The sequence below is a fragment of the Drosophila eugracilis genome, unplaced genomic scaffold (genome assembly GCF_018153835.1).
Source record: "Drosophila eugracilis isolate 14026-0451.02 unplaced genomic scaffold, ASM1815383v1 contig_367, whole genome shotgun sequence".
In the NCBI taxonomy this organism is placed as follows: Eukaryota; Metazoa; Arthropoda; class Insecta; order Diptera; family Drosophilidae; genus Drosophila; species Drosophila eugracilis.
Window position 1 is genome coordinate 2,125,243 of NW_024573224.1, and position 21,405 is coordinate 2,146,647.

At 44.1% G+C, this 21,405-nt stretch overlaps 5 protein-coding genes across 11 annotated transcripts in view; 2 read left to right on the forward strand and 3 right to left on the reverse strand.

The window, feature by feature from the left end:
- Positions 1-15,059, reverse strand: part of LOC108116364 (trichoplein keratin filament-binding protein) — a 29,094-nt gene extending 14,035 nt beyond the window's left edge. Inside the window, exon 1 of the mRNA XM_017228194.2 lies at positions 14,969-15,059. The gene's annotated coding sequence lies outside the window, so the exon portion shown is untranslated. The remainder of the gene's footprint in view (positions 1-14,968) is intronic.
- LOC108116362 (FK506-binding protein 5) lies at positions 711-15,308 on the forward strand. Of its 7 annotated transcripts, none has more exons than XM_041818781.1 (9): positions 1,285-1,355; positions 4,196-5,468; positions 11,609-11,732; positions 11,855-11,944; positions 12,213-12,963; positions 14,187-14,294; positions 14,375-14,637; positions 14,705-14,927; positions 14,996-15,308. In XM_041818781.1, the coding sequence occupies exons 2-9, from the start codon at positions 4,391-4,393 to the stop codon at positions 15,194-15,196; spliced, it is 2,838 nt and encodes a 945-aa protein (XP_041674715.1). In that variant the 5' UTR covers positions 1,285-1,355; positions 4,196-4,390; the 3' UTR covers positions 15,197-15,308. The 7 variants fall into 7 exon arrangements, with proteins under 7 accessions (XP_017083680.1, XP_041674715.1, XP_017083675.1 ...); XM_017228186.2 differs by having other exon boundaries at positions 1,285-1,353; positions 3,956-5,468; XM_017228188.2 differs by having other exon boundaries at positions 1,291-1,351; positions 4,193-5,468.
- Positions 15,309-15,616: 308 nt separating this feature from the next.
- Positions 15,617-17,271, reverse strand: LOC108116271 (solute carrier family 35 member G1). The gene is made up of 2 exons (XM_017228060.2): positions 17,058-17,271; positions 15,617-17,002 (listed from the first exon to the last, which is right to left on the reverse strand). The coding sequence occupies exon 2, from the start codon at positions 16,950-16,952 to the stop codon at positions 15,909-15,911; it is 1,044 nt and encodes a 347-aa protein (XP_017083549.1). The 5' UTR covers positions 16,953-17,002; positions 17,058-17,271; the 3' UTR covers positions 15,617-15,908.
- Positions 17,272-17,525: 254 nt separating this feature from the next.
- Positions 17,526-19,734, forward strand: LOC108116484 (exonuclease 3'-5' domain-containing protein 2). Its single transcript, XM_017228417.2, has 3 exons — positions 17,526-17,779; positions 17,831-18,958; positions 19,246-19,734. The coding sequence occupies exons 1-3, from the start codon at positions 17,565-17,567 to the stop codon at positions 19,652-19,654; spliced, it is 1,752 nt and encodes a 583-aa protein (XP_017083906.2). The 5' UTR covers positions 17,526-17,564; the 3' UTR covers positions 19,655-19,734.
- Positions 19,668-21,312, reverse strand: LOC108116486 (soluble calcium-activated nucleotidase 1). The gene is made up of 2 exons (XM_017228418.2): positions 20,267-21,312; positions 19,668-20,212 (listed from the first exon to the last, which is right to left on the reverse strand). Exons 1-2 carry the CDS (start codon positions 21,220-21,222, stop codon positions 19,915-19,917), a joined length of 1,254 nt encoding a protein of 417 aa, XP_017083907.1. The 5' UTR covers positions 21,223-21,312; the 3' UTR covers positions 19,668-19,914.
- Between the last annotated feature and the right edge of the window lie 93 nt (positions 21,313-21,405).

Genomic DNA, 21,405 nt, shown 5'->3' on the forward strand with positions numbered 1-21,405 from the left:
AATATATAATTAATTTCTGCGAAAAGCTGTTAGAGGGGAAGCTAACAAAAAATTGCAATGAGTTTGTTGGTGGTTCGAAAATGTCCACTGTTGCTTGAACGTGGGAGTATTTGCTGTTTAATTTGGCATACTTTTCGGCTGGCGCTGACAACGCAAAAAAATGTGCAGTGCGCTTTCAGGCGAGGATTCATAAAAACTTTTTAAAAACATGCTTTTGATAACGCAAGTTAAATAAATATTTGTGGATGTGACATTCGCTTTAATCATTTGTTTTCGCTCTGTTGCAGTTATTTGATTGATTCACTGGAGATATAAAGTTACCTTTATCAGAAAAAACTCTTGATTGATGGTGATTCCAGACATATGGAAATTCAATTAGCTAACAGACCCCGACAAAAAACAATTCGTACTCATTAATAAACAATATTAAACTCTTTTAATCGGTAGGTAGTTAGTCTGATATTAAGCTTAATCAAATTTTTATTACCATAATTAATATGCTATCATATAATTTCTGTATCATATCTGAGTAGTTTATCAGCACATTTGACAACTTTATCAACTAATCTAGCCCTAGTCTAATCGATATGTGATCAAATAAACTAAATATACAACCACGCACTAGCCGATCGATCTATCTGTCGATCGATTGCACTACTCCCCCGAAATGTCAACCACCATTGAGTGAAACAGGGAGGCAGCAACCACTTGGTAGACAATGTAAATATTGAAAGCGAATCGGAGAGAAGTAACGCATTGGGACAGAACAGAACATCTAACAGAAGCACTAATGGGTTTGGACTTTCTAGACGAGTGGTTTTTATCACAGGGTAAGACGTCCCACCACCCACTACCCCTCCTGAAATTAGCTGCGACGCCCACGCAGCTTTAGAAACTTGCGTAATTGTGCCCCATTGAATGTGAGGCGTCTGATAAGAGGTGCCTAATGAGCGGATAACTAGGGGGCTATAACAGACTCGGCTGCTGGCTGTATCCTTGAAGTGGGCCATATACATGGCTGGTTATTAATAATTCCATTGAACTGCACCTGCCATAAGGTCAATCGGATCCGCTACATCACCCATACCCCGAATGCCGAAACCGAAAAAAAAGATGCTAAAAATATTCCTCTGTCGGTCAACAAAATTTTCATTTCACTTGACTTGGTTCTCCTCACGAGAAAAAAGAGATAATGAGAGGATTCCCAAGAGAGATTCATTCGGAGAGCGAATGGGAAAATTTTCAAATTTTTCAGGCATAGCCGTACGGTTGGAAAATGTATGAATTTAGTTTTTGAAACGCCGTCATAGGCACTGCTGCCTTCGCTGCTGAAAATTCATTCTCTGTGACAGTGTGTGTGTGCTTTTGGTGTTTGCGGTTGTGGTGGTGTGCGGGTGTCTGACCCAACCAGCACACATATATAGTTCAAATATATATATATAAATATATATATTCAATATATATAGTAGAACGACGCGAACGTGCAACGCAAACTGCAACGAGCGAATAAACCAATTAATACACATAATAAAAATCTGAAAAATCCGTGAAATATCCAAAAATATATCACCGCCACATATTCGTGTACATTTGGGCCGCGAAATGCGCAGAACTTGCGAAAGCGCTTTGCTCAGCTCTTGTCACTGGCCAATATATCCCATAAATCTCTCTGGAGCAGTGTTATGAATGGACTGTTCTCAAAATATCACGGGCTGTATATTTTTAAACACACTTTTGTTGACAGGCAATCTTAGAAATTGAAATATGTCCGGGCATTAGCTGTTAGTTGCCATTGCAAACACGATTCCTCTCAACTTTCGAGTCAAATTAGCCAGTCTCGTTAACAATTTTAATTGAAATTTCATTTTTTTTTCTTTCGGCCTCCGCTTTACGCTCTTTGGATCCTCTGCAATGTTTGGAATACAGTCGAACTTCTTTATATGAGATTTTGTTGTAAGATGTTGAGTAAAATTTAGTCAATTATCGTATTGCTATATATTACTTCTGGGATTCATTTTATATCTGAATAATATTTCCCAAATAGAACGGTTTAAGCGCTTCTCAATTAGTAATAAATAAAATATCTGTAACATACCATAGTAAGAGGGTGTTAAGTAGTTCATTTAAAGCCTTTCTTAAAACTAAATTTTTTGCATTTCAAAAACTGTTTTTCAGTGAAGTTTTACCTAGGGAAGTGGTCCTGTATTTTTAAGTATAATTTGTATTTGCATGTCATGTTTAATTAACGCCCCCATGCAGGAAAGACCGAGAAAGTGTTCGTCGCTCCGGCCAAAAAATTTGCAATCGCCCCGAACGGGAGGAATTGAAATGAATATGAGAGACGAGAGAAAAGGAGGGGGGTTGATGATTTTGGACCGGCCATGGAATGGCAATGGAATGAAACGAATTCGGATTTCATTCTGCCTCCTTTCCGCCCACTTTTTGGCCTTTTTTTTCGCCTCTTCCATACACCCAGTTTTGTGTACGTTTTGCTGTCTACTTTGTGAAACGAGCCAGTTGAATAAAAACAAAACAAAATGGTTGGGCAAAAGAACAAAAAAAAAGAGGAAAGGCGAAAGACGAAAGCGCCAGAGATATGTTTCCTTTTATTCTTTCGATTTGGTTCCGTTTTGTCTCTCCCACTTGGGCGATTCTCTCGCCGCCTGTCTCTTTCACTTTTTTTTCTGATTCTTTTCTGACTTTTTTTTCTTTCTTTTTACTTTTTTCCACTCTCAGCGGCACAAAGAACCTAAAATTAAATATTTTCGCCTTTTACATATCGCAGCCAGTGGCAGAGCAAATCGTTTTCTGTTATTGTTTTTGTTGCTCTATTCCCGTACATTCCGCTCCGGTTGTTGTTGCTGCTATTGTTGTTGTTTGTGTGTGTTTATTGGAGTGCATATGTACGGACGGACACACACGCATACCCAGGCGTTTAGCTGGACATTCACGCAGCACAATTGCGGTCAAAATAGTAGTGGTCAACGAAAGTTGCACTCGCCTGGAGAAGGCATTTTTGGCTTTGCTTTTCCTCAATTAGAGCAAGAAAAGTTGCAAAATGTTGTTTACATTTAGCCAGAAATGAGGTCATTATAAATACATAGTAAATAACAGAGGAAACTGGCTGAATTAAACTTTTCTTTACTTCGTCTGTGAAGCAAAATCAAATTATGTTTATGTTTTCAATTATTAAACTCTCTGCAGCTTTAAAAATTCGAAAGAAAATGTTAGAAAAATATTATATTTTTCTTTCTTTCTAATAATGTATCAAATTTGGTTTTCATTGAAAATAAATGTTTGAAAATGGCAAATAGCCGAGCAAATGGTACAATATGTTTGTACGAAAGTTTTCAACATTGCAAAGGAAATACATTGAAACGCTTGTAAATATTTATCCATTAAAACTTTTATTATAAATAAACAATCGAAAAGCGTTTACAATTTGATGATACAGTACCACAGATTTCTTGGTATTTTTATAGATAGAGAATAATTAAAATATAATAAAAATTATTTAGAAATTGAGACAGTTTCAAGTATAGAATGTTGATTAATCTGTTTGATTACTAAGTAATTTGTCTTAATAGAAAAAGCTATAGTCTACGGCCTACTCATTTGCCTGTAGTTGTAGCTGTTTTTGTGAACGCCTGCAAAAGCATTCCACTCAGTTGGGATTTGTTGATGCATTGTCCGTATTCCCAGTGCCCGTCCACTCCGTGTCCTCTCTATATTCCTATATACTCGTATCTACATATCCCAATCGGTATCCATGGATGTCCCTGTCCATGACTATGACACAAAGGCCTACATTCTGTCTCTTAGTAGAAACACCAACAACAAAACCAGCTAGCAAAGCTAATGAGCGCATTCAGTTAAAAATAACATTGAAAATGAAACATACCCAAATATACACGAATTGAAATGAATTGAATCGGATTGAAAATATCTCAAACAGCTGTTGCTCATCGTCGGCAGCGGACCACGAATTAAATTCTCAGCAACAAATTCGCGCAGAAAAAGAAATACATAAAAATCTATTAGAAGAAAAATACGCGTAAAAAAAAAAAATTATCAAGGCGAAACAAATAGAAAAATAAACGGAAAAAAAATACACGGAAAATCTGAATGAAAGAACTTTTTCGGACAACTTCCCTCGACGGTGCTAATGTGCAAAGTTTTGTGTTTTCATCAGCAGCAACGCCAAGAGGAACGGGAAAAACAAGCAAAGAATTCACGGCAAATTATTTAAAAAGAGTGTGCGAATAGACGGGCGACGACATCGGCCCCTGGAGAATTTAACAGCAATAACACCGGACAAAAAAAATTAAACCACCAGAGAAAATAGTCGAGAAAAGTCCACAAGACCGCAAGCAGTACAAGTAGCGACGAAATGCCGTTTGTGACGCCCCGTTCGGGGACAAGCAGTGCAAATTCAAGCAGTGCACCAGGCGGACGCACAACATTCCGCCCGCCATGGGTGAAGGACGATGGCGGAACCACTGCCACCAGCACCACAAAGCCTAGCACCACACCCTGGGCAAAGAAAACAGCGACAACAGCGGCTGCCACTCCGGCAACCAAGGAAAATGGTGAAAAATCAACTACAACCAAGCCAAAAGCAGCTGCCACTACCACTGCAACGGCAAAGAAAACCACCTCAACCCCTGAACCGGCTAAGAAGGTAGCCGAGCCAGCCAAAAAGGTGACGGAACCTGTAAAGAAATCTTCTTTGGCTACAACCACGGCGGCAGCCAAGAAGACTCCGGAACCTGTCAGCACCAAGAAAGCGCCAGAGCCTGTCAAGAAATTGGCGACCACTGTGGGTGCTAAAAAGCCCGTGGCCACCACCTCAGCACTCAAAAAGAAAAAGGAGCCGACACCACCACCCGAATCCTCTTCAGAGGAAGAGGAGAGCGAGGAAGAGGAAGAGACCGAAGAGGAAACCGAGTCCGAGGAGGAGGAAAGCGAGGAGGAGAGCGAATCCGAGGAAGAGGAGAGCGAGGAAGAAGAGGACACCACCGTGGACGAGAAGGTGCCCGAACACGTGAAGAAGGCGGCCCAACTGCGCCCCACCACCGTCAACAAGAAGCCGGAAACGGAAAGTGAGTTGAGCCAACGTTTTACCATGGAGAAACCCAAGTTACGCAGTGTGGTGGTCAAGCGGGACAAATCCTTGAAAAAGATGGCCACCGAGGACGACGACGACGCCGAGGAGGGTGAAACGGAGGAGGAGCGCGACAAACGGCGACGCTTCAAATTGGAGAAACCCAAACTGCGGCATGTCAAGCGCGAGGAGAAGCCTCTGCCCAGCAAGAGCACCGATGACCTGGCCAAAATCCGGCCTGTGCTCAAGAAGGTACCCAAGATCGATGAGCTTCTCAAGGAGCCAAAAGAAGAGCCCAAGCCCGAGTTCACGACCAAGACCCTGCGCAAAGCGTCCATTAAGCGCGAGCCGAGCATCAAGTGCGGTAAGTTATCCGATCCGATTGAATTCGATCCGGTGCCAGCTCCAGTGATGGAACCTAACCCGACGCCCGACTGGATTAACCCGATTAACCTCTGCGAATGGATCGACTCAACAAGCGCTGTAAATTTTCGCCCTTGCTTCTTTAAATGTCTAATGCCTAACCAAAAATGTTTGATTTACGTTTGGGGAAAGCTATGGGGATACATATATATTCTATATTTTTCGCATTTTTCTGCCTTTACGATTTTCGTCGGCCCTGGCCAGAAGGCAAGGCCACTGGGAGAGTAGCGAAACCAAACAAATAATGCGTCACCATGGCGTATGAGCGATGTGTGCAAAAAAAAAATATCTCATTGGGGATGTGAACGTGAGGACTTTTCAATAGATTAGATGTGTCATAGTTAATTTAATTTTGCTGAATATTTTTATATTGGTACATCCTTTAATGGTAAATGTTTGACGGGGCGTATGAGTTATATATCAAGGAGAAAAAATTAGAAATCCAAGGGAAAATTTTAACTGTCCTAAAAAGTTGTAACAATAAAATTGATAGAACCATTTGAAAGCATTCCAATTAGCTTCAAGTTGCTAAAATAAATTTAAAAGTAAACCAGTATTATATTACTTATACGACATGTTGTACGTTTCTTTTTAAATTCTATTAATTTGGCAGGGAAGAGCATACAAAATTATGACAAGCATTGAAATATTCAAAGATATCAGTGTTCTGTATAGGATTTCATTTCCACCGAGAAACCAACCTTTTCACGATGCCATCAATGTCTGTTACCTGTCGCTCACATCCATCGCTGTCTTCTCATTTATAAAAACGCTGGGAAATATATGAAATGCAAGTGTCTGTATGCAGCAGGCACATATTCATATATAAATATGGGAATTTATGTACTTGAAATGAATGTGTAAAAAATATTTCATCAAAATGCTTCGCCCAAACAAAAACCACAAAGCGCACACAGACAAGGGACAAGAGAACAACGTAGGTGCTGTGGGAACAGTGGGAAAAACAAGGCTATAAAGCAATATAAATATCATTTTTTATTTATTAAATTTTAGTGAGTGTTGTGCATTGAGCCGAAAGAGGCGCAAAGTGTTTTCCTGCCTGCCTGCAGTTGCGAGTGGGTTTTATTTGGGTTTCCATCTCGTTTTCCGGGTAGGATCCATCCGCTTGTTCGGAAGGGCAAACAACATAACAACGTAACAACACAAAGGTATTCCGTAGCAAATGTTCTCTAATTCCGTATTTATTGCCACACACTCAACTCGAGGAGCTTGTAATTTTGTAATGGACTTTCCTGCCGCGAGGCTGGGCTCAATTGGCGGTAAAGCGGTTGGGAAGAGAAGGCAAGGCAGGGCTTTTTCAAAAAACAAAGAAACCAAACGTTGCATAAGTATGCTGTCACCTGGCCTCAAAATTGAATTGCAGAAAGCCGCCCATGGGCCGGGCCTCAAGTTTTCCCCCTGGGGGCAGGCAACTAAAATGAAGTGAAAAGCTCGTTAGGACCTGGGTAAATGGGTTGGGGAAAAGGCTACGTGTGAGGCAGTTAACTTGCCTTTGTCCCCGTCCTAATCAGTGGGCAATAACGTGACCACAAATGCCTCCTAATCTTGACCGACAAACAAAAGGATCGAAGAGGCGGAGACTGGCCAAAGAGGTCACTAAATAAAATGACCAAAAAACGATGTCCGCCAAAAATAAAACAGAGCAAGGCTTTTCCTTTTTAAAGCTGTCACCCTATCAAAAATAAACCAAAAAAAAAGGGAGCAGCAGTAGAAGGACACAAGGAAAGGAGGTCGAAACATTTATTTAATGTGTTCGGGGTAGTCTTGAGAGGAAGGGTCCTGAGTGGAGTGGAGTTTTTATTTTATGGTCTAAGACAAAATTCATGATTATTGCTCATTCTGTCAAAACTACAACATAAAATGGAATGTTTTAAAGCCAGATGAGGAATGGGTCCAAAGGCACAAGGACACGGGCGGCCAGACTCCTGGTCTTTCAAGTTGTTCTCCTCCAAAAAAAAAACTCGCAACTATCGAATGATAAAAGGCCAACTCGGACCCGAATTGGAAGTGAATCTTTGAAGGGTCGAGGGGAATTAGGCGGATGAGGCCGACTCGAAAGCTGCCAAAGATATATGGGAATGAGCTTGATAGAGTCTAACTAAATGCGCCATTTATATTCAAATATCCGCCACTAAAAAACAAAACGAAATAAAAGACGGCGCTGGCCGCAAGTTCCCCCCTTAAACAGACTCGAATGTCTTCAAAGGACAAAGAGCGGCAGGACAAAAAATATTTTCTTTTATTTAAATGAGCCTCATTTCTATGTATGCGTGTGTAGATGCGAGACATGTAACGGCTGCGTCCAATTTTTTCCTTGTTTTTCTTCTTTTTTTTGTGGGAAACTCCTCGCCCTGTTTGGTCTCCTTTTCCTTTTCTCTTTGCGTGGTTTTCCAGGGTCAAGCAATGGATGGTATAGTGGGTGGATGGGTGTATGGTGGTGCAAACTTGGGTCTGCCCGTCATTAGAAATGTCGACTTTCAATAGGTGAGGGTGATTTTCTTTTTGGGACCTTCAGTGTATGTGTCCCACCCAGCGAAGCATAAAAGATGATTAGGCTCTTTCAAATTTAGAAATAGCGTGGTCAAAATGACGTAAAAGGAAATGGTTCAAAGCTCACACACACACACATACACAAACACACACCCTTGCTAATATTGGCCAATAGCTGTTGGCCATAATTATACTGGGCGACAATGAAATGGATGACTGAATAATTGGATTAGTGTCCCCCAAACGACGCCAGAATAAATCCAAATTGAAATTGAATTTTCTAATTGGACTTAATGTCCATCACCTTAGGCACAAAGGGAATTAAACGAGGGTTACCGTCCAGCGGATACCTCAAAAATGTTTCATAAACAAGCAAACTTCAAGATATTATGTTAACTAATTAGGAAAGGAAAAAGCAACAGAAATATTTTTATATAAAAGAAACAACTTTTAAAGGTCAAACATAACAAAGAACAAAATTGCTTAAAGTTAAAGCGGAGACCCAAAATCATAAAATATGTATAAGAAAGAAAATGTAGAAAATCTCCTTAAAATAGTAGCTTCCATAAAGGAAATTAAAATTCACTTTCAAAAGTATATTCACACAGAAACGCTTACAATTTTAGGGTGAAACAACAGCATAATTTCCGAGCTAATAGGGTTCCAAATAGTTGCAAAAAGCTCCATGTAATCCCTGTTAGCCCCTTTGCACAACGTTCTGGCCAATTCAGAAACGCTAATCATACGGAGGAGCATCGGGGGAACGACTCCCTACCAGCACTCTCTCCGTCATGAAATATATGGGCTGGCGGAGCGGTGCTTCATCATGCCCCGGCAGACAATGAATGAGCGGAGCTTGGAAGCTGGGAAGTCACTCATCGGACGGCAGGCAGCAAGCATTCCATGACCAGGACTCCGCCTCTCAGTTACCAGTACCCAACAGTACCCAACAGTACCAACAACCCACTACCAGTAACAGCTCCCGCTTTTTCCCACTCCAGGTTCCCTGGGTGTTCCCAGTTTTTGAAGACCCGGCAGGCACTCTATACTCCGGGTTGATTCAATGACAACGGCAACATTTGTGCATGCATAGAATATTCTGCTGATGATAACACAATGAGTGGAATCAGGAGGGGGGCTATGGGTTTTATGGGCAGGAGGGTGCCACACCACCGAGAGTGAGCTCGCAAAATTTATGTTTACATACCCCGCTATTCATTCTGCGACGGCGTAAGTGCGGGCTTTGCGGTATATTAAGTGGGTAGCATCATCTCGGAGCTCCCGAATCTCCGCTGCCCCAACCTCAGTCAGTCCTGGTAGTGCTTGCTTTTTATTTAAATAAGAAATAATTTTGTCGACATGAATGAATGAAGACTTTTATCTGCCCGGCACCCTTCCTTCTTCTTACTTCATCCATCGCCTGATGTTGTTTTGCTTTCTTTTGTTTCTTGTTCGCTTCCATTTTTGTTTGCCACTGATTTAGGATAACTGCCAGGGGGGTCGAAATGAGGTTTAGTGGTTAAAGGGAGCGCTTTTGTCCATAAATTACTAAACCGAATTAAGCGCAACTCACTAAACGCGTCCTCAATTGGCTGTCCAAAAGTTGACCACGTATTTTAATCAGAGCTCCCCGAAAGCAGTTCATTAACATGCAGACACTGGGGGGGATTATTTCGGAGGAAAATTCATGAGCAAAAGCAGGATCAGTAGCTGGAGGTAAAGCAATGCTAGACAATAATCAAGTTTGCTCGTTTGCTCGGATTTTATTCACCAAAGTAACACGAGTTCGGATTAGTTTCATTACCTCTCCCGCTTTCACAAGTTATCCACATCTTTTTCACTCAGGCTAAGGGGATTTCGGGAGGTGTTTTCAGATACTAATGCACCGCAAAAGGCAGCCAACCACTTAAAGATTAAGTGCAGATCCAGCCAGGCGCAACCGAGAAACCGAAAAACCAAAAAAAGGGAGAAGGTAGACTGAACTGGAGCTCAGACAAAGGATAAAGACTGGGGGTGGCCTTGGTTATACTCCCACCCAAGGAGCACCCAATCCTCCCCCTTCTCCTCTTCCTCCTGTCAGCCCGGGGTTCACTCAAACAAAGCTAATTAACAGATTTGTCAGCTTTTCATCACTTGGTGGTGCCTTCATTGTTTTCCTCTTCTTTTTTGTTGTTTGACTTTTACACTTTTCAACAACAAACCGAAAGAGAAAAAAGCATAAGAAATGCAAAGTATTTGAGAAAAAATTCTAAAAGAAAACCATTTTGATATATGCCTGTGTGTGAGTCTGGGAAAAAATTGAAACTGGCCAACTTTTCCAATTGTTAATTACGAGGCCACGGAGGCAAGATGACCTCGAACTGCGATGGGGTGGGAGAGTATGGGAGGAACCGGCAGAGTAGAAGAACTGCCACACGACAAGGGAAGATTGTTAGGCCAACAATTTAAGCGGAAATTTATTAGAAACAGCTGGCTGCAAGGGGTCCCGGACACGCTGCCAATCCTAATTGGCCTCGTTAACAGAACACCAAGACGAACACGAATAAGAAATAAAGTGAAGGCGGAAAAGGTTCACAGCCAGAAGAGTTTAAACTAACTTAAAACCCAAGCTAGTGAGTGAGGCAGCCAGTCGAACGAAACCCGACAAAGTAAAAAATGCAATCAAAGTTTTGTGCCACCCCCCTTGGTACCACCACCAAGCGCCGACCCCAGTGAGCCGAATTGAATGGTGTTAAGGCAATAAAACACCATCAAAGCCAGGTCCAGGTTTCAGGACAAGAATGAGGCCGTGGAAGAGGACGAGGGCGAGGACGAGGCCGAAGCGGAGGCAGGCACTAACTTTTCAATCTCTGCTGCAACTTTCGACAGAGACAGCCATGTGTCTGGGCTACCACCCCCCAAACAGCCCCCTACACCACGGGAAACTTTAGATAAACACACTATAGTTTCTGTTTCTGCGTTCTATTCAGATGATAGTTAGCTAAATAGGAAATAATAAGCCCACATTTTCAAAAAAAGAAAGGTTATTTATAACCATATTGTTTGTGAAATAGTTTAAGTTTTGTTCCTTCAAGAGAATAAAGTAGATAAAACATTAGACAAGGAATAGATAAAGTATGCAGAAATATATAACTTAAAAAGTGATAACTTGATGGGTAGAGAGTAACTTCTTGAGCATGGGAGAACCTTAATAAAATCCTTAAAGCAACGCAAAATGAAATAAATACCAATTTGAACTTTAAGTGTACCGCCCATCCATTCCCTCTGCCCTGTATTGATATGTATGGAACAACTTTGCCCGCACAGCACTGCTAAATACTAGGGTGGCAAGCCCTCTGGCGGGCGGAATAAAGAACCCCGCGGGAGCCGAAAGAACAACAAACAACTGACACAAATTGCAAACTCATTAAATTAAAATTATATTTAATAACCGCGAGTGCACGCAGCGCCCGGCGATTTGCTCTAATGCCCAACGACCAAACCTCGGCCCCACTTGCAGTGAATGCCCCCACCATCCGGTCGAGAATAACCGCCACCCACTTGGGTGCATTCCATGTTTTATTGTTGCAGTTCCCGCCCCGCCGCCGTTGCCCTCGTTGGTGCCCAAGGCCCCGCCACCGCCACCCCCGCCCCTTGCACCCGGTGAGAAAAGAGTGCTCTCCACTAACCAGAAGGAGACTCTCGAGAAACTCAGGTGAGTTGTGGACCTGGCTCCTGACCCCCGACCCCCGGTGCAACCCAAAATATCCAACATCAGGATAGCATTCCCTTTTGATGCTCAGGATGACCATAATTTCGATTTGCTTCGATTCGCAGGACACGACCCCGAAGGCGTCCGGACTGGTCCGAGATGATGAAGGAGGTGGAGAGCGGCAAGAAGCTGCGCCATGTGGCCTGCAACGATAGGTGAGTGCTATCCCTGGCATGCTGCGCAGTAATTACCGTTTGCAACACTACCAATAATTGAAAACAGAATTAACGCAGCTGTAATTTAAGGCCACAGCTGGGAAATCTTTAAACAGTTTACCCCGTAATACGCCACTTTATCGTCAGTTGGTAATAAGTTTCATTTCAATTCATTCATTTAAAAAGAGTAGAATCGATGCTTAATATATTGAAAAAATAATCTTTAATCCCAAAACAAAGCGAGTATTAAAACCATCTACCTCTACAGATCTCAGCCCATCCTGACGTGCAAGTCGATGACTAAAGTGGATGATAAGTTCATCTACGAAACAGAGAAGGGTAACTCGCACAACAAGCTGCTCAAGCAGATCCAGGGCGGCATAAAGTTGAAACCAACCAAGACCAACGATCGCAGTAAGCCCGTGCTGGATGGATTGCGGAAGTTCCGCCGCCAAATGACCATTGAGGAGCAGTTGCAGAAGTCCCAGTCGAAGGTCAATATGTTGAGCGAAGCACCTAGCAGCCATGCTCTCGGGCCAGGCAGTGCCACGGCTCTGGGAGCCGGAGGATCTCGGCCCAGCATTGTATCGGCCATGTCCATCGACGAGGAGAGTCCCGACGAACTGGACGACATTGACAAGATCCGCGATGATCTGCAAAGCACCAAGCAAATGTTGGCACTGGAACTGCGCAACCGAGAGGCCCAGGAGCGCGAAAACAAGAAGCTACTGGCCAAGATCCGAACTCTAGAGACCGAACTAGAACGTGAGAAATCACGCGAAAAGAATCTTGAATACGGATCAAATGTGATTGTGGCCACCATGGATCCCACCCCTACCGCCGAACAGACCTACGTCAACTCCCTGAAACGTGAAGTGGAGGATGCTCGCAAGGTGTCCAAGGAGGTGGAGCAGAACTATCAGAGCACCAGCGAGCTGTTGGTGGAGGCCAAGACCGAGATCGAGGAGCAGCGCCGCCAGATACAGTTGCTCGAACGCAAACTGGCAGCTGCTCTACAGGTAAGTCGAAATAGGGCATACGTTTTGGTATTAGATTATGGAATGTCGCTTAAAGTGTTGTCAGTTGAGACTAGGATTCCAGTTTGGTAAAAGACGATATAAATTCAAATTCTTCACCGATGTTAACCTATATGATTACCCACAGTATATAATTAACTCCAAGGGTATATGTACCAAGCATCCGACCCCGAAGCTAGACCTTCTTTCTTGATTTTAGTGTCGCCGGCGTCGCCTCGCTGCGTCCGCTGAGGGCGGCAGATAGACGGGAGCATCTAACGAAGTCACCGCAAATAGTAGACTCCACTTTAGACCCCTCGTTAGTTGTCCCTAGTAGCCACTGTAGCCAGAGAAACAGACAGATCAGCTGACAACACTTGATACAAATCTGAGAACGGGTCTGGGAACGGATTACCCAAGGGCACTAATTGTTTTTCCCTCAACCCTTCCCTTGTAAATGCGTAAAATGCTTTATGCTATTCTGCACACGAGGATTAGCAACCAATAAGAATATTTAGAGCTCTAATTGAATGCAGTCAAGTGAAAAACGAAAGAAAAAAGTAGACAAGTTGAAATATAAAATCACGATGAAAACAGAAAATTGAAATATGAAACTGGCTAGAACTTATTTTCTTATTTATTTCGAAGGCAGCTATTTATTTTATGTCGAAGCTCAATTTGTAGGAAGCCATGTATAAATCATTTGAGGAGCAGAAAATTTAAGAGTCTGCTTTAACATATTCAACCCTCACCTATGCCTCCTTCTGGTCCCTTGAACACAATTTCTGAAATAATAAACTTTCAGGAAATAAACAAAAAAGTTTATAAACCCAAGTTGTTATGGGTGTTTAGTTTCAATCATTTTTGTTCAAGTAATTACTGGACTTTAATGACCTGTCATGGATGTTCTAGCAGCTTATCTATGGCTATTTGGTTCTCTTTAATTAACTGACTTGAAATATAAATAATTAAAGTAATTTAACTTGAAAAACGCAAAAAACTATTAGAATTTAAGGATCCCCGTTTGCAGAACTCTTCCAGTTTAAATAGCATGCTGCATGAGATTTCCCCTTTTCGATTCCGCCCAGACCCAAGCGGAGTTATGGCCCGTCGTGGACACATCCCGATCCGTCCCTTGTCCTCCGCCCGTGGAAGCTTTGCTCTTGCACTCCGCAGCCGACTCCGCAGCAACTAACCGATTAACCCGTTGACGCTCTCTTGCAAAGGCGACACCAAGCACTAACAGACCGCACATTAGTAATTGCTTTGCTTACGACGACGACGACTACGACGATTGCTTCCACTACGACCGCTACCATACAGGACGGCATCAGGTAAAGCCATAGCCCGCCAGAGAATGAGCTCACTAATTCGAACTCTGTATCCCTAACTTATTATTCTTATGTGACTTCAGGGCGGTGGATCCCTGGATGGATCGCGTCGACCAAGCGATGCTAACTTCGGAAGAGACAGCTCACCAGAACTGGAACCCGAGATCAGTGAAAGCGATCCCGACGAACCTGAGGAGAAGAAGGTGGAACGCAGGGAGCGTCGCTCCGGCAAAGAGCTGAAGATCCTGCGCAGCAAGCTTACTAAACTTAAGGTCAAGGAGGAGGCGGCCAAGAAGGAGAAGGACGCCCTGAAGCAGGCCATGAAGAAGAATCATGTAATCCTCAAGTAAGTTTACGATATACCTATATATTTTATTTTTATATACTGAACTGCAATCCTCTTCTTTTTGCAGAGAGGAAAACAAGAAGTTCAAGAAGCTGGAGAAGGAAGTGCAGAAGATGGCTGCCTCGATGAAACTGGACGAGGACGACGTGGACGGCGAGGAGAAGGACGAGGACGAGGAGGAGGCCGAAGAGGAGCATGCTACCGAAGAGGAAGAGGAATCTGACGACGAGTCCGAGGAATCGGATTCGGAGGAAAGTGAAGCGGAAACGGGAAGCGAGTCCGAGCCGGAGGTAATATAACTGAGGAATTATTCATAATTTCACTGACTTACTTTTACTTTTCGGTATTTATCCTGCAGGACTCGCCTAACTCCGCGAAGAAGGCTAATGTCGAGCCGCGGGTGAAGAAGCACGAAAGCCGGTTCGCGGCGATGAAGAAGTGCAATGTGCTGCTCCAGGCGAACGTAGACAATTTGCAGGATCAAATTGTGCAAGTGCGATCGCGTGCCACCAATCTGCAGGACGAACTGGACGCGGTTATCGCCGATCTGGGCTTCTAGTTCTTGCCGCTTGTCGTCTGTTTCTGTTTCCGTTCCTTGCTCTGTTTTTTCGAGTGTGTGTGCTTCGAGAATATAAACATAAACAATAATAAACAAACAAACAAACGAAAAACTAGAGGCGGGAGTAAGTTTGATTCTGCAATCGATGTATCGATAACTTTGTTGAAAATCAACTTTATATGAGCGGGCTTTGCTGTAATATATATTTTTACATTTTAAATAAATACTTATACTATAATAAAAAATATAGTCTTCATTTAATTTCATTTTTTAATTTATTCACAACCTTTCGTCTGGGAAAATAGGTGAAAAATAAAAGAATATGTTACATGTAGAATGTAAAATATGACAGTGGAAACAGTTTCTTACTCTCTATCACGCGCGCAATTTAAATTAAAATAATACCATTCTATAAGTTTTCTCATAAGTTGTATTTATTATCGTATTTTAAGCATGTATAACAATGTACAAAACAACAAATCGGCGAAATTGGCTAAACTAAACACGCACTACGAGTATTTACTTATAAGTGTGGTTATCACGCGTCCTTTCTTATTTCTTTTGATTAAACTACGATCTGAGCCTTGATATAAGTTAAGTCTACAATGAATGAACTGGTTTGGTGCCTGCTTCTGATGCTGGCATGAGTAGGTGAGAACGATGGCAAGACGGGGGAGAAACCGCGAACTTTTTCAATTCATCTGGAACCTTATTATTCCAGCAGGATTAGCCTGAAGCGCTTCCTCAGCGAGGACTCGCGTGGCAGAGTGCCTGCCCACTTTTTGAGGGCCGTCAGGACAACTGATCCCATTACCATGACGGCCCCCACAAGAGAGTAGGCGGTGGGGGTCTCCCCGAAGAAGACCATCTGCCAGATGAAGGCGAAAACGATGTCTGCGCACCGAGCTATGGCCACCGGACCGGCCTGCTCAATCTGCAAGGATAGAGTGAGCAGGATCTGTCCTAGGAAGCTGAACACGCCCAGCACAACAACCAGCCAGCGATCCCTTCCGCAGCTGGGCCAGCACACAGCTCCAATGGATCCACAAACGATCAGAGTGTAGACCAGAGCGATGGTTCCAAAATTCGTCATGATAACGGAGAAGTGTAGATTCTTGAGGGCACGCAGCAGGATATACACATTGGCTCCGAAAAGCGTGGACGAGATGGCAGCAACGGGTCCCCAGATGTCGTACGTCTTCCCGGATACTTCCTCACTGTCTCCAGAATTACCGAACACAAAAGGTGGTCGTGTGATTAGGACCACGCCGACCAAAGTCATGTTAATGGTAAGGACATTGAAGAGCGTGCAAGGTTCCTTGAGGAAGGCCCGCGCGAAGATGGCCACAAATACGGGTGTAGAGAAGATAATGACACTTGCATCTGCCAGTGGCATGTGCCGGAAAGCGTAGAAACTGAGCATCAGACCCGTGGTTCCCATGAAGCATCGCAGCAACAAGATCACCCTTTTACCCTCCGGAAACACCGGCTGTCGGGTGTAAATGAGGATAGGAAGTGCAGGCAGCAAAACTCCCACGAAACGGAACGAAGCCAGCTCCATAGGATTCACATCCACCAGTCCCTTGACAATCACTGAGCACAAGGAAAAAAATAACGAGGAAAGTGTAGCTAGCAAGATCCCCAAATAAGGGCAATCGGCGCCCAAACGGCGCTGCAGACGCTCCAGCCAACGGGGGGCGGGATCTGGGGGCGGGGCGCCCTCCTGGAACTGCCGCAGCTCCAGGTTCTCCGGCATTTCGGGGTTTCTTTTCTACAATATCAGATTCCCTTCAAAATTTCAGCATCCTGCAAATAATTTGAGTGAGTGTGTGTGGGTTGGGGGTGTTTAACGGTGTCTCACCTGCACTGAAAAATCGATTTTATCTTCTGACTTCCTCTACGTACGCTCTGTGTCTCTGTCTGCTGCCGCGTTTTCCACAGTTTTCACTTGCACATCGTTTCCCCGCCACCCGATTCACTGAGTTTTATTCATTGTTTACCCGCCAAGTCTACATTTAATTAAACATTTTAAATCTTTTCTCAAAAGGGGATTTCATAAAAGCCAACGGACTAGAGCTGCCACCCTGCAAACCTTTACCATGCTGCCACATTGTGTAAAGCTGACATAAAAAATGAAAAGAAGTTTTTGCAAATCACAAAATACCTTCTTCTTTTATTAGTTATGACGCTTTAATATACTTGCTTTTGAATTTATCAACCCAAAATAACCTGCTGCTCTTCTGGTTGATTCATTTGAATGCGTAAACTTTTTAATTTCAAAATACTGGTTTCTATCTTTTTTAGATCAGCTTTAAAAAATTAAATTGGCAGCCCCTATATTCAGCTGTTTTCATTCGAAAGCAAAACAATGAGCCAGGAATCTGGAGTCGCCAGTACTAGAAAATGGGCGGTTTTGGCCGCTGGAGTGGGCTTAGTCTATGTTTTGGTGCGGAACAGACAGACGCTGCTGGGTCCCCTGCGTCGAGTCTGGACTTCCGGCGGTCTTCTGCCCCAACGTCAAATAGAAGTGATAAACTCCGTTCAGGATCCTGCCACGCAATGGGTTTTGAATGAACTAAAGAAGTGAGTCATACCAGAAATCGGTTAATAAATATTTAACCACCAGTTTTTTAGACACTGTCAGAATTTTAAAGTCCTTGGATTTGACTGCGAATGGATTACAGTAGGGGGAAGTCGGAGGCCAGTGGCCCTTCTTCAACTAAGTTCGCATCAGGGATTGTGTGCCCTATTCCGTCTTTGTCATATGAAACAAATACCTAAAGATCTAAGAGAGCTTCTTGAAGATGATTCCGTGATCAAAGTGGGCGTGGCACCACAAGAAGATGCCATGAAGCTTTCGCATGACTATGGAGTGGGCGTCGCTAGTACTCTGGATCTTCGGTTTCTGTGCGTTATGGCTGGCCACAAGCCGGAAGGATTGGGCAAGCTATCCGATACACATCTCAACTATAAGCTGGACAAACACTGGCGCCTAGTCTGCTCCAATTGGGAAGCCAAGCAACTGGAACCTAAACAGCTAAACTATGCTGCCAATGATGCCCTGGTGGCCGTGGCCATTTACCGGAAGCTGTGCAGGGATCTGGAACCCAAATACTTTTGGCAACGATGCGCACCGGATGATACAAGTCTGCGAAATAAATTCGAGCCATTCCTGGACGTCGACTTTACAAAAGGATTCACACTCAACCCGACCGGAAGTGGAATGACTCGCTCGAAGGGTTCTGCACAGCCCCAAGGCAAAAAGTGGATGCTCAAAAAACAACCTTACCGGCAAATGGCCACCAGGTCCAAAGACTTTTACGACAACTGCCTGCTCCAAGCGCCCGATGGCGAACTTCTTTGCACCATCGACAGACGCAAGGCTTCCTGGTATATCAATCAAAATCTCGGGACACAAATTAGTGAGGAACCCTTTACCGTGCGACTTAATTTCGAACCTGCGGGACGAGCCGTGGGCGATGTTGGTCGCTACTACCAAACACCTAAGGAAAACCAGTGCGTTGTGTGTGGCGAACGAGATGCCTACATCCGGAAAAATGTAGTTCCGAGGGAGTACAGAAAGCATTTTCCGATGGTCATGAAGTCCCACACCTCCCACGACGTGCTGCTTCTTTGTCCCACCTGCCACCAGTTGAGCAACATTTCGGATCTAAGAGTGCGCAACAAACTAGCCACCCAGTGCCAAGCACCTTTCAAACGCGAAGATGGATCAGTCAAGTACCACGATGATCCGGAGCTGAAGTTAGTATTACATCGGGTTTTACACCTATTCATTTTTTGTTAACTCTTTTGTTAGACTTTAACAAACATTCTTGAGCATGTGAAAATCAAAGCATGCCCAAATGGTAGAAGACCTTATCTATTAGTTGCCTAGAAAAGGTTTATCAGTCTTCACTTCCGAAACATTATTACTAGAACAATATATTTGGTAGGAAGTATACAAGCTACGTAGGCTTTCAAAATAGCAGAAGTCGTGGTATTTGTGTTTTAGACTATAAACTATATTATTTTTTTTTTATCACTTTTAGGCGCGTTCAATCTGCAGGAAAGGCCCTACTCCACCATGGCGCAAAGATACCCGCTCCTAAAGTAGCGGAAATGCAGAAAACACTCCTCGAATACTACACTGAGCAATCTGAGGTAACGGAAGATCTCCTTCGTCAGGCAGCTAGTGTAGAATACCGCATTGAGAACTCCGACTATTGCCAGCACGGGGAGCGGGTGGTACAGCAGTATCGCGAAAAATTCGGTGGTCTTGTGGAACTGGAACGTTTGTGGCGAGAGCATTTTCTGCACACTATGCAACCCCAATTCCTTCCCGAACTCTGGAACGTCAACCACAATGCTGACCGATTGGAGGTCCGAGCCAGCGAGGGACGCGTGGATAAAGCAGATCTTCTAGTAGCCGGATTGGATGCGAAAGTTAAAATCATATGATGCAGGGTATATCTGAGTTTGCCGCCGGCTTTGTACGTTTTATATTTAAATTTCAATAATAAACTAAAATTTGATTTGTGCTATGGTACAAGACAAGACAAGGAGTCACGGGTCACGAGGCAGATGAGCATCTCTGGACTAACCTAGCTGACTATATATATATAAAGCTTACCATATGGGACAATAATACATTATGTACACGCTTAAAACTGAAGCACCTGGGTCGCTGTGGAGTGGAGTTTGTGGCGAGGAATGCCAAACTAAATAAACTCGAATCCCTCATACTTGTAATCTGTCTCGATCCGCATCTCGGGCAGCAAAGTCTTGCCCGTAATGTCAAATGCTGTGATAAAGGTGGACGTCTTGCCATTCAACTCCTCCGACTTAAGGGCGACGATTATCGTATCATCGGTGCCGGGCAGGAACTTAAAGCTTGAAAAGCCATGTGTGGGCGTTGTTCTCTCAGGATCGAGGCGTACGGTTTCGATGTTAATGAAGCTTTCGTCGGCAGAGACCAAGACATTGCAGCCCATGTACTCGTCCTTGGTTTCGTTGTATCTACAAAAAATATAGTGATAACTTAAGCTTTTGAAAAAAGCTTGACGTTCTTACTTCTCTTTAGAGCATCGCCTAGGCAAGAAGAACCACCGTTGCCGTTCTTCAGACCACGTACCGCTCTCGTGAATCATGTAGCCCGGCCAGGATATCTGCTGCGACTGAAGTCGTAGCTGCTTGAAGTTGTCCACCCAGTTCAGTGACCGCACCTCGCCCGATGGACTGATTGCCTTAACGTACATAGGATTGTTGTTTTCGAAGTCGCCTGCACTTGTCGTCCATTCCTTGCCCATGGAACCGACATACAGCGTTTGCTGCTTCACTGTGGCCCACTCGGATTTAAAGCCTTTGGCACTATGACCGTCGCCATCGAGTAGGATCACCCAGGGAATGGGCTTGTCATTCACTATCTCGTATATCAACCCCGTCCGATCGTCGAAGCTTAGGAGGCGTCCGTTGAATGTGACCAGTTCCGAAAGCTCCATTCCGCGTCCTTTAAGGGCAAATGCTGATTCCAGTGAAGTAGGTGCACCATCGTCCCAGTTGATCTGGATCTCAGCCCTGGCCATCGTATAGGTGAGGTAGCCCTTCTTCAAGTAGCTCCGCCACGTGGTGCTTCCGTCGCTTTTGGAAAACTTAGAATTGGTGTCCAAGTCCGCTATCATAGCTATCCGGTAGTTAATCACCCCGCCACGCAGCACCATCGGCGGCGTAAGCGGATATGTGGCATTGTAGACATGGGTAACCGCTCCATTGTCTAAACTGCGGACAGACGTAAAACTCCGGCGGAGCCAGTAGCCTTCGGACGAAGAACGCGATCCCTGACGCGCAAAGTAGAAGAGGAGGCCCAAGCCTAGTGCACAGGCGATGAGCAGGGCAAAGTGATAATTGAAGCGCACCGTCCGATTCCCAATTCGGTAAGTGGGTGTCCGCAAGGCCGACCGCCAGTCGCGCATGTACATGGCGCGCGGCGAGTGATCTGCTTCCCGGTACGCGAAGGCGGGGCTCTGCATCTGGTCGCACGTCAGCAAGATCTCGTTCTCGGTGATGTGTCCGATTTTCTAGGTCTATACAGTGGATTGTTTTGTTGTTTGGATGCTGGCGGTGTGACCAGAGCACCCTTGAGGAGCAGCTGGCGCAACAGCTGATATATATGATGTTACAGAAAGATAGGCAAAATCATTTCTAATATATTA

Bases quoted from the DNA above. Each gene is read 5' to 3' on its own strand.
- LOC108116271 (XM_017228060.2), bottom strand. From the start codon at position 16,952: ATGCCGGAGAACCTGGAGCTGCGGCAGTTCCAGGAGGGCGCCCCGCCC.
- LOC108116484 (XM_017228417.2), top strand. From the start codon at position 17,565: ATGAGCCAGGAATCTGGAGTCGCCAGTACTAGAAAATGGGCGGTTTTG. The intron at 17,780-17,830 runs GTGAGTCATACC...CCAGTTTTTTAG, and splicing joins GTTTTGAATGAACTAAAGAA to ACACTGTCAGAATTTTAAAG. The intron at 18,959-19,245 runs GTTAGTATTACA...TATCACTTTTAG, and splicing joins CACGATGATCCGGAGCTGAA to GCGCGTTCAATCTGCAGGAA.
- LOC108116486 (XM_017228418.2), bottom strand. From the start codon at position 21,222: ATGCAGAGCCCCGCCTTCGCGTACCGGGAAGCAGATCACTCGCCGCGC. The intron at 20,213-20,266 runs GTAAGAACGTCA...TATTTTTTGTAG, and splicing joins AGGCGATGCTCTAAAGAGAA to ATACAACGAAACCAAGGACG.
- LOC108116362 (XM_041818781.1), top strand. From the start codon at position 4,391: ATGCCGTTTGTGACGCCCCGTTCGGGGACAAGCAGTGCAAATTCAAGC. The intron at 11,945-12,212 runs GTGAGTGCTATC...CTACCTCTACAG, and splicing joins CATGTGGCCTGCAACGATAG to ATCTCAGCCCATCCTGACGT. The intron at 14,638-14,704 runs GTAAGTTTACGA...TTCTTTTTGCAG, and splicing joins AAGAATCATGTAATCCTCAA to AGAGGAAAACAAGAAGTTCA.